This window comes from Pollicipes pollicipes, unplaced genomic scaffold (genome assembly GCF_011947565.3).
Source record: "Pollicipes pollicipes isolate AB1234 unplaced genomic scaffold, Ppol_2.1 Scaffold_7261;HRSCAF=8764_pilon_pilon_pilon, whole genome shotgun sequence".
Lineage (NCBI taxonomy): Eukaryota > Metazoa > Arthropoda > Thecostraca > Pollicipedomorpha > Pollicipedidae > Pollicipes > Pollicipes pollicipes.
Genome location: NW_023597054.1, coordinates 24,527,186 through 24,540,548, shown reverse-complemented (window position 1 = coordinate 24,540,548; position 13,363 = coordinate 24,527,186). Strand labels below are relative to the sequence as shown.

Below are 13,363 nucleotides of genomic sequence, written 5' to 3'. Positions count from 1 at the left end.
GCATGCGCGTTAGATTACGATCACATGCGTCTAACGGTGTCGGGAGGTGTTCGGCTATGCTGCAAAGGGGAAGTCATGGGAACGAAGCCGACTTCAGCTTCGGATTTGCCGACTTCAGCCGACTTCAGCCTCGGATTTGCCGACTTCAGCCGACTTCAGCTTCGGCGTTTTCCTTCATTGACTCTCTGGTTCGGATTCGGGTTGTGTCATTTCTATGACTGGCTCCGACCTTGCGTCGTTTTTAACGTCTGGCCCCGACTTCGGCGTCGAACAGTGTTTGAATTTGGCCCTGGCTTAAATCCACCCTTCCCTGCCAGTGCCCCTGCTTGCTCCGGCCTCGTGCGGTTTTGGGGTGTTGTCGCCGCCTTCGTCATGTTGAATTTGTCAACGCAGTTGGGACTTTATTTCACAAAGACCCGTATGCCCGGCCCTTCACTCCAATAATCCTACCACACAATTTCCAGGGCTGTGATACAGACATGTCGGACATCCAAACACGGATGAAAAGCCACAGATTTACACGATACGATCGGGGACAGAAATTGACACTTTTCAAGCTATTTTTGACAAATATGCGAAAATGGAAGCGAATGAAAGACGATCCCAGTGAGACGAGACACTAAGCTTGATACTGGCCTGTACTCGCTAACGCTTGCAGCCTGAGCTTGCGTAGAGCTCATGTCGAAACATTGACGTTTCGCTTTATGAGGGTTGGGCAAATAGATCAACAAAATGTTTTCGACATAGTAGCTTTAATCAGAATAGTTTTTAGCAGGTGACAGAAATATACTACCGAATATACCATATCGGTGCTGTCGTCACAAATCACTGGTGGCACAGTGCTTTTCCAATGCCCCTCAGATCAGCGTCTTTCACAGATTTTTCAGCCAAGATCCACTTCACATACTAAGCAGCGTAAAAGACCGAATAACTAGGCTCATTACTACTCACAAGAACATGGCAAGCGTCAGAGTCTTAGGACGAACGCGATCAGTCTGCAAAGCGGTGTTTTATATCGTCGTGCGATTTGAGACAGTTAGTCGTGCAGACACTCTTGGCCCCCAAATCTTGATATCTTAATATGTTTGTCTCAAATAACAAAATTTGAGACAGATATTCTCGACCCCCAGCCGGCAGGCCGAAGAAGCAGCCTTGGCTCTCTGTCCCCCCCCCCCCCCCCCCCCTCCCCCTGCCACGCCGTTCCTGACGGCCCCGGCACGGTTCTACGTGTTTTGTGCTGCGTCATGCAACACCGGCTATTACGCCACCGCCTGCACTATCGGCCGGGGAGGGGGAGGGGGGGGGGGGGGGGGGCACCGGCGCAACGTGACGGACAGCGCCCCGTCAGACCACGCAATGACGCTGCTTGACGGAGGTGGAAGCTGAATGGCGACGTGAACGAAATTGTGCGATCCACGGACGCTGAATCGCGCTATGTGTGCTGTCAAGCAATTCCCGGGGAATTGCTTGACAATTTGACAAAGGGAATTTGTAATGTTTTCATGCTTTCCCAGAGCTGTTATCAAGGTGACAGCTGTTAGCAGACATGCGAGATGGCTGCGGAGTGAGCTGCTTATCGCGGGACGACGGGTGGGGCGGGATGTGACGCGAGGCCAGGCTGTTGAGGACACTGTCGCCTTTTCAGAACGGCGCGTACTTGAGAGTCCTTCGTGACAATCTTGTGCGACGGTGCGCCATGGTTGTTAACATCGACGTCTATATCAATGCATGACACGAGCTGGGCGCTACTGCTAAGCTTCTGGTACCGTGAACCGGCTATCTCACCATGCGCTGCAATCTTTCGACGCGCTGACCGTTGCGCAATAGCGTGGCAATAGTCGCTCTCATTGTGACCACTGATCGACACTTGCGGCGACTTGCCCTGGTCACTGAACGTCGCGAGTGTCCAGCGAGCCGTTGCGGGCTGGCGACCAGCCCGACACACGCCGTCCTCACCCCCCCCCCCCCCCCCCCTGCGTCCCTGCCGCCGGCGAGACGCGATTGAGCAGGGTGTCCGGCACCACGCGCCTCCAGCACCGGTGAGAATCGGCCGGCCGCGTGGGTTTCGCGAGGTGGCGCAACACCGCGTGTGGCACATTTACCCTGTTTACATGGGCAGCTGTGATTCGAATTGAGCCGGGACCCGTCCTCGATCCGAACTATCCGGCCCATGTATACACTCACGCGCCGTTCCGCTGATTCGAATCGTGCGCCGGAGGAAATCCCTTCCCGTGAGAGGATCATCCGTTCAGGAAGGGATTTCGTCCGAATTATCGGCCGTCAGCTGTCTAAACAAAAAAAAAAGAAAAATGCCTGGCGCACGCAGTTCTGTTCATGGCCATTTCAGCTTCGTTTGGTGTTGCCGCTTTTCCACGGGTTTTTAGCTATTGCTCGAGACGGTCCAAGTCCAAGATGGTAAAGGAAAAGAGAAAGAAGGTGAAGTTGACACCATGCTGCTAAAACTACCCTTATTATTGAGGGCCTTGAGTGGCTAGCAGCACAGAAATCCTCACGTAATTTAGCCTTGCTAGGCGCGTGATCTATGCAGACAGCAGGCGTCGGCGGTGCTTGGTGTTATCTTTCCGCCTAAAGGTTAGATTAATTTACATCTGGGGCAGGCTCCCTGCTTCCAAAAGCCAAATGGAGGTAATATGGTCATTTTATATAGCTTTGACTTGTTCTCACTTTAATTTTTGGATTGCTCAAAACTCTTGCAGAGAATGCCTCCAAGTTTCTTTCATTAAGTTAATACCTAAAGGCCCCAGGAGTGTTTTTGCAGATGTTCCTTAAATTAGGATGCTGGTTGCTTGTCAGTTAAATTTGTGTGAGAAAGGTAGCTTAAAAATTGCTGCATGATATGACGGATGAACAAATATAGATCATTGCAGTCAGCTCGGAATGTGAACTTTTTTAATGGTAGGACCGAAATTGCCCAATGACGGGGTCAGAACAGCAAGAAAGCAAATGTGAACACTGGATGAAAATAGTTGTCATCATTACTCTGCTAAATCCAAGTTTGTGTGTTCCATGTGCAGGAAAACAGTGCATAAACTAACACCTAACGTGATGGCACATGCTGCATGGAGAACACGTCTGTGTTGCATATCATCACCTGTTTTTGTACTGATGATTAAATATGTCACCTTGGTGCTTTTTTGTGATGGGTGTCTGCAGGCCATGAGGTAGGTACTTGAACTGTTCAACAATTCTTGCAGGGAGTACCAATAGTTTCTTGCATTAAGTGAATACATAAATGCCCCAGGATTGATTTTGCAGACATTCCTCCTGTGACTTGAACATTTGGTTGACCACCTATTGGCAGGAGGGATGTGCTGGATATTGGTGACTGGCTCGTCAAGGAAATATGAAGCTACATCACACTGGTAGACCAAATGGCAAGGAAGCGGGGGCTGGAATATTTGTTTTTGATGCGATTAGGCTGTTTGTTGCTTGTCGGTTTAGTGTGTGTGAGATAGGTAACTCAATAATTCTTGCATGATGCAAAGGATCAACAAATATAGGCAATAGATCATTGCAGTCAGTGCAGAATGTGAACTATTTTTAATGATGGGGCCAAAATTGCCCAGTGATGGTTCCAAAATGTCAAGAAAGCAAATGTGAGCACTGGATAAAATAGCTGTCATCAGTACTCTGTCAAATCCAGGTTTGTGCATTTCATGTGGAAGAAAACAGTGCATAAACTAAGTAAACCTAACATAATGCCACATGAGGTGCAGAGAACATCTGTGGTGCACATCATTACCTGTTTTTGTACTGGTGAGTAAATATGTTACCTTGGTGCTTTTTTGTGACATGTATCTTTGCAAACCATGAGCTGGATAATTGAGCTGTTGTTGTAATTAATCATTTGTTATGAATTTTGAGCCCAGATTGCTTTTGTCATGACAGCTCTGGGGCTGGTTCACATGTTATGATCTTTGGACTGTGCGAACACAGCTGTTTGTGCCACCTAGCCATCAGTCCATATCAGCCAATGCTGTTGACTGCAAGGATATCAAAGCAGTTTTTCAACCCTATTATGTCAAGAAAGCAAATAGCTGCATTCTGACTTGCCAGTCCATGCCAAGTCTAAATGGCAATGCTGCCCTCAGGTACTGATGATGCATTGGATGGGGAAAGACAACATAGTTACACAATTTTTGCCACTAACTATATAGCATTTATGAGCCATTTCTGTAGCTTAGCTCACTGTTGCAGGCTGCTCATAAATGCATTAGTGTGGGAGTAGGTAATGTGTTTCTTGGGCTGCGCAAAGTAGATGACATGATGCTGGGTGGCATACTGATATGAGTGTGGTAAGTTTGTGAGTGTCGTTGGCCAATACAAGAAAATACTGATTTCCTGCTAGCCAAAGTTTCCCGCTAGTAAAAATTTGCATATAACACTGTTTATGTGACAGATTTGGCAGTGCTGACTGCGCAACTCTTGTGTTTCAAGTGCTATGGCTTGTGCTGTAGCTATAAAGCCTATGAGTCCCGCACAGATCATTTTTCCAACGGAGTCCATCTTCCTCCTCGCCCTCAAAGCTGTCTCGCGCCCACCATGGCTCATGACATTCGCCATCCATACGCAGAGTACCGGCTTTTTTCTTCTTGTTTTGTTCAGTTCGCCTCAAAAGCGCAGTTTTCGCCCATAATGCGTTCCTTGATTCGAACTAAGCGGGATCGAACTATCGACCGTTAATCCGACGTAAAGCCGGTTTCGCCCATGTAAACGCCCCTCGCCGAGAGGGTTAACGTCGCATGATCCGTTCCGATCTTAATTCGAATTATCCTCGGCTGCCCATGTAAACCGGGTACCTGTTCCCGACACTTCCAGAAGAGAGTCGCTGTCCGAGATAGGGATAGGCGCTAGAACGTTGTGACTTGCTCATTCACGACAAACATGATCCGACAGGCCCTCTGACTCAGCTCTCGGCCTGCCGTCGGTCGATGGAGAGGGGAGGGGTGGGCCTCTCCCCTCAATTACCCGGTTTACATGGGCAGCCGAGGATAATTCGAATTAAGATCGGAACGGATCATGCGACAGTTACCCTGTTTACATGGGCAGCTGTGATTCGAATTAAGCCGGGACCCGTCCTCGATCCGAACTATCCGGCCCATGTATACACTCACGCGCCGTTCCGCTGATTCGAATCGTGCGCCGGAGGAAATCCCTTCCCGTGAGAGGATCATCCGTTCAGGAAGGGATTTCGTCCGAATTATCGGCCGTCAGCTGTCTAAACAAAAAAAAAAGAAAAATGCCTGGCGCACGCAGTTCTGTTCATAGCCATTTCAGCTTTGTGCGGTGTTACCGCTTTTCCACGGGTTTTTAGCTATTGCTCGAGACGGTTCAAGTCCAAGATGGTAAGGGAAAAGAGAAGGAAGGTGAAGTTGACATCATGCTGCTAAAACTACTCTTATTATTGAGGGCCTTGAGTGGCTAGCAGCACAGAAATGCTCACGTAATTTAGCCTTGCTAGGCGCTTGATCTATGCAGACAGCAGGCGTCGACGGTGTTTGGTGCTATCTTTGCGCCTAAAGGTTAGATTAGCTTACATCTGGGGCAGGCTCCATGCGTCCAAAAGCCAGATGGAGGTAATATGGTTATTTTATATAGCTTTGACTTGTTCTCATTTTAATTTTTGGATTGTTCAAAATTCTTGCAGAGAATGCCTCCAAGTTTTGTTCATTAAGTTAATACCTTAAGTCCCCAGGGGTGTTTTTGCAGATGTTCCATAAATTAGGATGCTGGTTGCTTGTCAGTTTAATTTGTGTGAGAAAGGTAGCTTAAAAATTGCTGCATGATATGACGGATGAACAAGTATAGATCATTGCAGTCAGCTCGGAATGTGAACTTTTTTAATGGTAGGACCGAAATTGCCCAATGATGGGGTCAAAACAGCAAGAAAGCAAATCGGAACACTGGATGAAAATAGTTGTCATCATTACTCTGCTAAATCCAAGTTTGTGTGTTCCATGTGCAGGAAAACAGTGCATAAATTAACACCTAACACGATGGCACATGCTGCATGGAGAACATGTCTGTGTTGCATATCATCACCTGTTTTTGTGCTGGTGATTAAATATGTCACCTTGGTGCTTTTTTGTGATGGGTGTCTTTGCAGGCCACTAGGTAGGTAATTCAACTGTTCAACAATTCTTGCAGGGAGTACCAATAGTTTCTTTCATTAGGTGAATGCATAAATGCCCCAGGATTGATTTTGCAGACATTCCTCCTGTGACTTGAACATTTGGTTGACCACCTATTGGCAGGAGGGATGTGCTGGATATTGGTGACTGGCTTGTCAAGGAAATATGAAGTTACGTCACACTGGTAGACCAACTGGCAAGGAAGCGGGGGCTGGAATATTTGTTTTTGATGCAATTAGGCTGTTTGTTGCTTGTTGGTTTAATCTGTGTGAGATAGGTAACTCAATAATTCCTGCATGATGCAAAGGATCAACAAATATAGGCAATAGATCATTGCAGTCAGTGCAGAATGTGAACTATTTTTAATGATGGGACCAAAATTGCCCAGTGATGGTTCCAAAATGTCAAGAAAGCAAATGTGAGCACTGGATGAAAATAGCTGTCATCAGTACTCTGTCAAATCCAGGTTTGTGCATTTCATGTGGGAGAAAACAGTGCATAAACTAAGTAAACCCAACGTAATGCCACATGATAAGCAGAGAACATCTGTGGTGCACATCATTCCCTGTTTTTGTACTGGTGAGTAAATATGTTACCTTGGTGCTTTTTTGTGACATGTATCTTTGCAAACCATGAGCTGGATAATTGAGCTGTTGTTGTAATTAATCATTTGTTATGAATTTTGAGCCCAGATTGCTTTTGTCATGACAGCTCTGGGGCTGGTTCACATGTTATGATCTTTGGACTGTGCGAACACAGCTGTTTGTGCCACCTAGCCATCAGTCCATATCAGCCAATGCTGTTGACTGCAAGGATATCAAAGCAGTTTTTCAACCCTATTATGTCAAGAAAGCAAATAGCTGCATTCTGACTTGCCAGTCCATGCCAAGTCTAAATGGCAATGCTGCCCTCAGGTACTGATGATGCATTGGATGGGGAAAGACAACATAGTTACACAATTTTTGCCACTAACTATGTAGCATTCATGAGTCATTTCTGTAGCTTAGCTCACTGTTGCAGGCTGCTCATAAATGCATTAGTGTGGGAGTAGGTAATGTGTTTCTTGGGCTGCACAAAGTAGATGACATGATGCTGGGTGGCATACTGATATGAGTGTGGTAAGTTTGTGAGTGTCATTGGCCAATACAAGAAAATACTGATTTCCTGCTAGCCAAAGTTTCCCGCTAGTAAAAATTGCATATAACACTGCTTATGTGACAGATTTGGCAGTGCTGACTGCGCAACTCTTGTGTTTCAAGTGTTATGGCTTGTGCTGTAGCTATAAAGCCTATGAGTCCCGCACATATCATTTTTCCAACGGAGCCCATCTTCCTCCTCGCCCTCAAAGCTGTCTCGCGCCCACCATGGCTCGTGACATTCGCCATCCATACGCAGAGTACCTGCTTTTTTCTTCTTGTTTTGTTCAGTTCGCCTCAAAAGCGCAGTTTTCGCCCATAATCCGTTCCTTGATTCGAACTAAGCGGGATCGAACTATCGACCGTTAATCCGACGTAAAGCCGGTTTCGCCCATGTAAACGCCCCTCGCCGAGAGGGTTAACGTCGCATGATCCGTTCCGATCTTAATTCGAATTATCCTCGGCTGCCCATGTAAACCGGGTACCTGTTCCCGACACTTCCAGAAGAGAGTCGCTGTCCGAGATAGGGATAGGCGCTAGAACGTTGTGACTTGCTCATTCACGACAAACATGATCCGACAGGCCCTCTGACTCAGCTCTCGGCCTGCCGTCGGTCGATGGAGAGGGGAGGGGTGGGCCTCTCCCCTCAATTACCCGGTTTACATGGGCAGCCGAGGATAATTCGAATTAAGATCGGAACGGATCATGCGACGTTAACCCTCTCGGCGAGGGGCGTTTACATGGGCGAAACCGGCTTTACGTCGGATTAACGGTCGATAGTTCGATCCCGCTTAGTTCGAATCAAGGAACGCATTATGGGCGAAAACTGCGCTTTTGAGGCGAACTGAACAAAACAAGAAGAAAAAAGCCGGTACTCTGCGTATGGATGGCGAATGTCATGAGCCATGGTGGGCGCGAGACAGCTTTGAGGGCGAGGAGGAAGATGGGCTCCGTTGGAAAAATGATATGTGCGGGACTCATAGGCTTTATAGCTACAGCACAAGCCATAACACTTGAAACACAAGAGTTGCGCAGTCAGCACTGCCAAATGTCACATAAGCAGTGTTATATGCAATTTTTTACTAGCGGGAAACTTTGGCTAGCAGGAAATCAGTATTTTCTTGTATTGGCCAATGACACTCACAAACTTACCACACTGATATCAGTATGCCACCCAGCATCATGTCATCTACTTTGCGCAGCCCAAGAAACACATTACCTACTCCCACACTAATGCATTTATGAGCAGCCTGCAACAGTGAGCTAAGCTACAGAAATGACTCATGAATGCTACATAGTTAGTGGCAAAAATTGTGTAACTATGTTGTCTTTCCCCATCCAATGCATCATCAGTACCTGAGGGCAGCATTGCCATTTAGACTTGGCATGGACTGGCAAGTCAGAATGCAGCTATTTGCTTTCTTGACATAATAGGGTTGAAAAACTGCTTTGATATCCTTGCAGTCAACAGCATTGGCTGATATGGACTGATGGCTAGGTGGCACAAACAGCTGTGTTCGCACAGTCCAAAGATCATAACATGTGAACCAGCCCCAGAGCTGTCATGACAAAAGCAATCTGGGCTCAAAATTCATAACAAATGATTAATTACAACAACAGCTCAATTATCCAGCTCATGGTTTGCAAAGATACATGTCACAAAAAAGCACCAAGGTAACATATTTACTCACCAGTACAAAAACAGGGAATGATGTGCACCACAGATGTTCTCTGCTTATCATGTGGCATTACGTTGGGTTTACTTAGTTTATGCACTGTTTTCTCCCACATGAAATGCACAAACCTGGATTTGACAGAGTACTGATGACAGCTATTTTCATCCAGTGCTCACATTTGCTTTCTTGACATTTTGGAACCATCACTGGGCAATTTTGGTCCCATCATTAAAAATAGTTCACATTCTGCACTGACTGCAATGATCTATTGCCTATATTTGTTGATCCTTTGCATCATGCAGGAATTATTGAGTTACCTATCTCACACAGATTAAACCAACAAGCAACAAACAGCCTAATTGCATCAAAAACAAATATTCCAGCCCCCGCTTCCTTGCCAGTTGGTCTACCAGTGTGACGTAACTTCATATTCCCTTGACGAGCCAGTCACCAATATCCAGCACATCCCTCCTGCCAATAGGTGGTCAACCAAATGTTCAAGTCACAGGAGGAATGTCTGCAAAATCAATCCTGGGGCATTTATGCATTCACCTAATGAAAGAAACTATTGGTACTCCCTGCAAGAATTGTTGAACAGTTGAATTACCTACCTAGTGGCCTGCAAAGACACCCATCACAAAAAAGCACCAAGGTGACATATTTAATCACCAGCACAAAAACAGGTGATGATATGCAACACAGACATGTTCTCCATGCAGCATGTGCCATCGTGTTAGGTGTTAGTTTATGCACTGTTTTCCTGCACATGGAACACACAAACTTGGATTTAGCAGAGTAATGATGACAACTATTTTCATCCAGTGTTCACATTTGCTTTCTTGCTGTTTTGACCCCATCATTGGGCAATTTCGGTCCTACCATTAAAAAAGTTCACATTCCGAGCTGACTGCAATGATCTATACTTGTTCATCCGTCATATCATGCAGCAATTTTTAAGCTACCTTTCTCACACAAATTAAACTGACAAGCAACCAGCATCCTAATTTAAGGAACATCTGCAAAAACACCCCTGGGGACTTAAGGTATTAACTTAATGAACGAAACTTGGAGGCATTCTCTGCAAGAATTTTGAGCAATCCAAAAATTAAAATGAGAACAAGTCAAAGCTATATAAAATAACCATATTACCTCCATCTGGCTTTTGGACGCATGGAGCCTGCCCCAGATGTAAGCTAATCTAACCTTTAGGCGGAAAGATAGCACCAAACACCGTCGACGCCTGCTGTCTGCATAGATCAAGCGCCTAGCAAGGCTAAATTACGTGAGCATTTCTGTGCTGCTAGCCACTCAAGGCCCTCAATAATAAGAGTAGTTTTAGCAGCATGATGTCAACTTCACCTTCCTTCTCTTTTCCCTTACCATCTTGGACTTGAACCGTCTCGAGCAATAGCTAAAAACCCGTGGAAAAGCGGTAACACCGCACAAAGCTGAAATGGCTATGAACAGAACTGCGTGCGCCAGGCATTTTTCTTTTTTTTTGTTTAGACAGCTGACGGCCGATAATTCGGACGAAATCCCTTCCTGAACGGATGATCCTCTCACGGGAAGGGATTTCCTCCGGCGCACGATTCGAATCAGCGGAACGGCGCGTGAGTGTATACATGGGCCGGATAGTTCGGATCGAGGACGGGTCCCGGCTTAATTCGAATCACAGCTGCCCATGTAAACAGGGTAAGGGACGCAGCCTTCTCCCTAACATTACCCCGCAGCCGGCCCGCCCGGCCAGCTATAGTGAACCAGCCCGCAAAATCCCGCTGTGCGTTAACGCTGGCTCACCACCTACCGGCAAGTTCTAAATTATTGCGACATACATTTTTTCATTTTCCTTAAATTCAGGCCCGTTTTTTATAAAGTGAGCCTTACATGGCAATTCAGTTTCATTGTTTCACCTAATACGCAGTATTGTTTGCCTAACCCCAATCATATTGCTCAGCGGGCAGCGATCAAGGTACTCGGACAATGGAATCTCTATTGCATTTAATTATATCTTAAACGACAGGATGACAGTTTTCAACTGCAGATTAGAAGCAAAGGGTTAAAATTTAAATTTGTGTATCACCAGAATAAATCAAAGATTTCACCCTCCTGCAGCATCTCAATAGTCCACAGGCCACGTCTTTTAAAATTGCATGGGTCCGTCAACTGATGACTTTGCACCAACAGGCTGGGTGTTTCACGTCTTGGAAAGTCAGCCTGGTTAATTACATTGAATATCAGCACCAAGGCCGCTATTTTTTGGGAGGAATGCCTGCACCCGAATTTAAAAGCCCGCACCCACCCTACAAGGCAGATGTTTCCCCTATAAGCCCACATGGGTCCGCCAACGTTATTTTTCATTCCAGGTACACGCACCCAACCTTGTAATATTATCAGTGCCAAAACAAGAAGCTTTAAGAAACCGTAAGGCATATTTCTCCCTTGTTTTCTGCGCCTCGTAGCTGAAACTCTCACACAGGATAACCCACATATTTCTGCTCCCTTACCACATAAGACACACCGTGGGCAAGTTAAAAAATCGCCATACCCTCATACCACTTCTTCAATTAATAAAGCTAATTGATGGTTGAAAACCTCTGCCTACACTTCATAAGGCGCCCTTATCGTTGATACCGGAATAAGATGTGGTCACTGGCGGATACAGGGGAGGATCGGGGGGGGGGGGGGGGCCACGGGGCCATGCCGCCCTCCCGTTAGGGCCCTGAAGAGGTTCATAATACGCTCTAAAACGGTCAGAACACTCGAGAAACTAGTATATGTGTTGCCGAAAGTCCCACATGCGCTTATAACCGTTAGGGCTTTCGCCTGCTCGTTTCTACTGGTTAAATCCGGTCTGGTTAAATTAGTTTAGGCACACGTGTCCGAGATCCACACGATGGTTTTGAGGATTGCTGCTGTAGCCTTAGGGCAGCAGCCAGATGTTTGCGGATGAATTCTTACGTTCAAATTCCGAATATAATCAGACGCGCCTCCGGCATCGCATTTGTCAATTCGTTTGGTCATTAAATTCGTGGCATTTGTTGTACTTGGGGATCACGTTCATTGCACATTGTGAGTGCTGAGATGTTTGCACGCCTTCATAAAAGTAAAACCAAAAACTCTGCGTTGGTCATCAGTTATCAGCTGATCACAACGACTAGCCAGGTAGCCGTAAATTTCCGTGAAATGAAGTGCCGTGCTTGAATGTGATGACATTAACAGCCAACTGTAGATCATTTTGCCATATATTCTCTGAAACACTTCTCTGAAATGCTTGCCACATATTTTCTGAGATGCTTAGCCTCAAAATGACACGATTTGAACGAGAGCGAAGAAGAGGAGAGTCACTCTTGCTGGATGTTGAGCTTGAGGTGTAAGCAACGAGCCTTGATAAGCACTGGGCTCTGAGCCGAAAGCCACTCGTGCAATCAACTCGATATACGCTTCTGGAATCTACATGGCTGACATTTATTTTTATCCCCGTTGTTGACACTGTTGTGCAGGCGCAACGATGATAGAATGCGGCTGAAATTATTGAAAATTTACCCATCTTAATCGATAGCATAGCATATCAGAAATTGATCTGGATCGGACTTGGCTCGATCAGAGGTCTCCGTTAGTTAGTTAGAGTTTCAAGGACGCGTCAACCGCATCGGTTATTTGCGCCCATCATAGGTCTCCGTCTGTAAACGGCGGATATTAGCGAGAGGCTGAATGGAGAGCGTTTATGCCAAGCTGCTAACTTTCCGCCGGCTCTTCTTCTCAGGTTTATCGTGAAGGAGAGCAACTACACGGAGATCGTGATGAGCGGCGCTTTCGAGACGCTGTCCCAGACGCTGATGGTGGAGATCGTGCGCCGGCGCCAGGTGCCCGTGGTCCGGCCCCTGGCCGATCCTCAGTTCGACACCTCCGGCAAATGTGGGTCACGACGTGCTCCCCCCCCCCCCCCCTCGGCTGGTGCAGCGGGGGTCACCGGAAACCGCCGTCCCCAATAGCTGCATCATAAGCGGACAGCGGGCGGGGGAGCGTGTTGGGGAGAGGGAGGGGTGAAATGGCTTGCTGTTCGCCCCACCCAGCTCGGCCCCCGTACGTCAGGGCAGACCACGGCGCTGCGCACGAGGGCGGCCGCCGCTGCGGGCCCCGCTCCTGCAACACGACGCCCGGTGTTGTGTCGCTCGTCTGCCAGATACTGTCTGACATGTGAGCGACCCGTCTGGCCCAGCTCGGCTGGCGCTGCCCGGGGTCGGGGTCGGGGTCTTCTGACCGCGTGCGTCGGGGCCCACGTGAGACGCCTGTTCCTGGTGGGCGCACGACCGCGGCCGCTGCTTGGATCGCGGGGCGGAACGCATTACCGTCATAAGGCATCAAAATACCTGATACAATCGCTCCGTCACAATCCAGG

General features: G+C 47.2%; 1 protein-coding gene across 2 annotated transcripts in view; it reads left to right on the top strand.

Annotated features, from left to right (window-relative positions):
• The window catches only part of Lztr1 (Leucine zipper like transcription regulator 1), a 60,870-nt gene that overhangs the window by 31,168 nt on the left and 16,339 nt on the right, over positions 1-13,363 (top strand). For both annotated transcript variants that reach the window (XM_037236311.1, XM_037236310.1), the window contains exon 12: positions 12,728-12,879. In XM_037236311.1, coding sequence (XP_037092206.1) covers positions 12,728-12,879 — 152 coding nt within the window. The remainder of the gene's footprint in view (positions 1-12,727; positions 12,880-13,363) is intronic.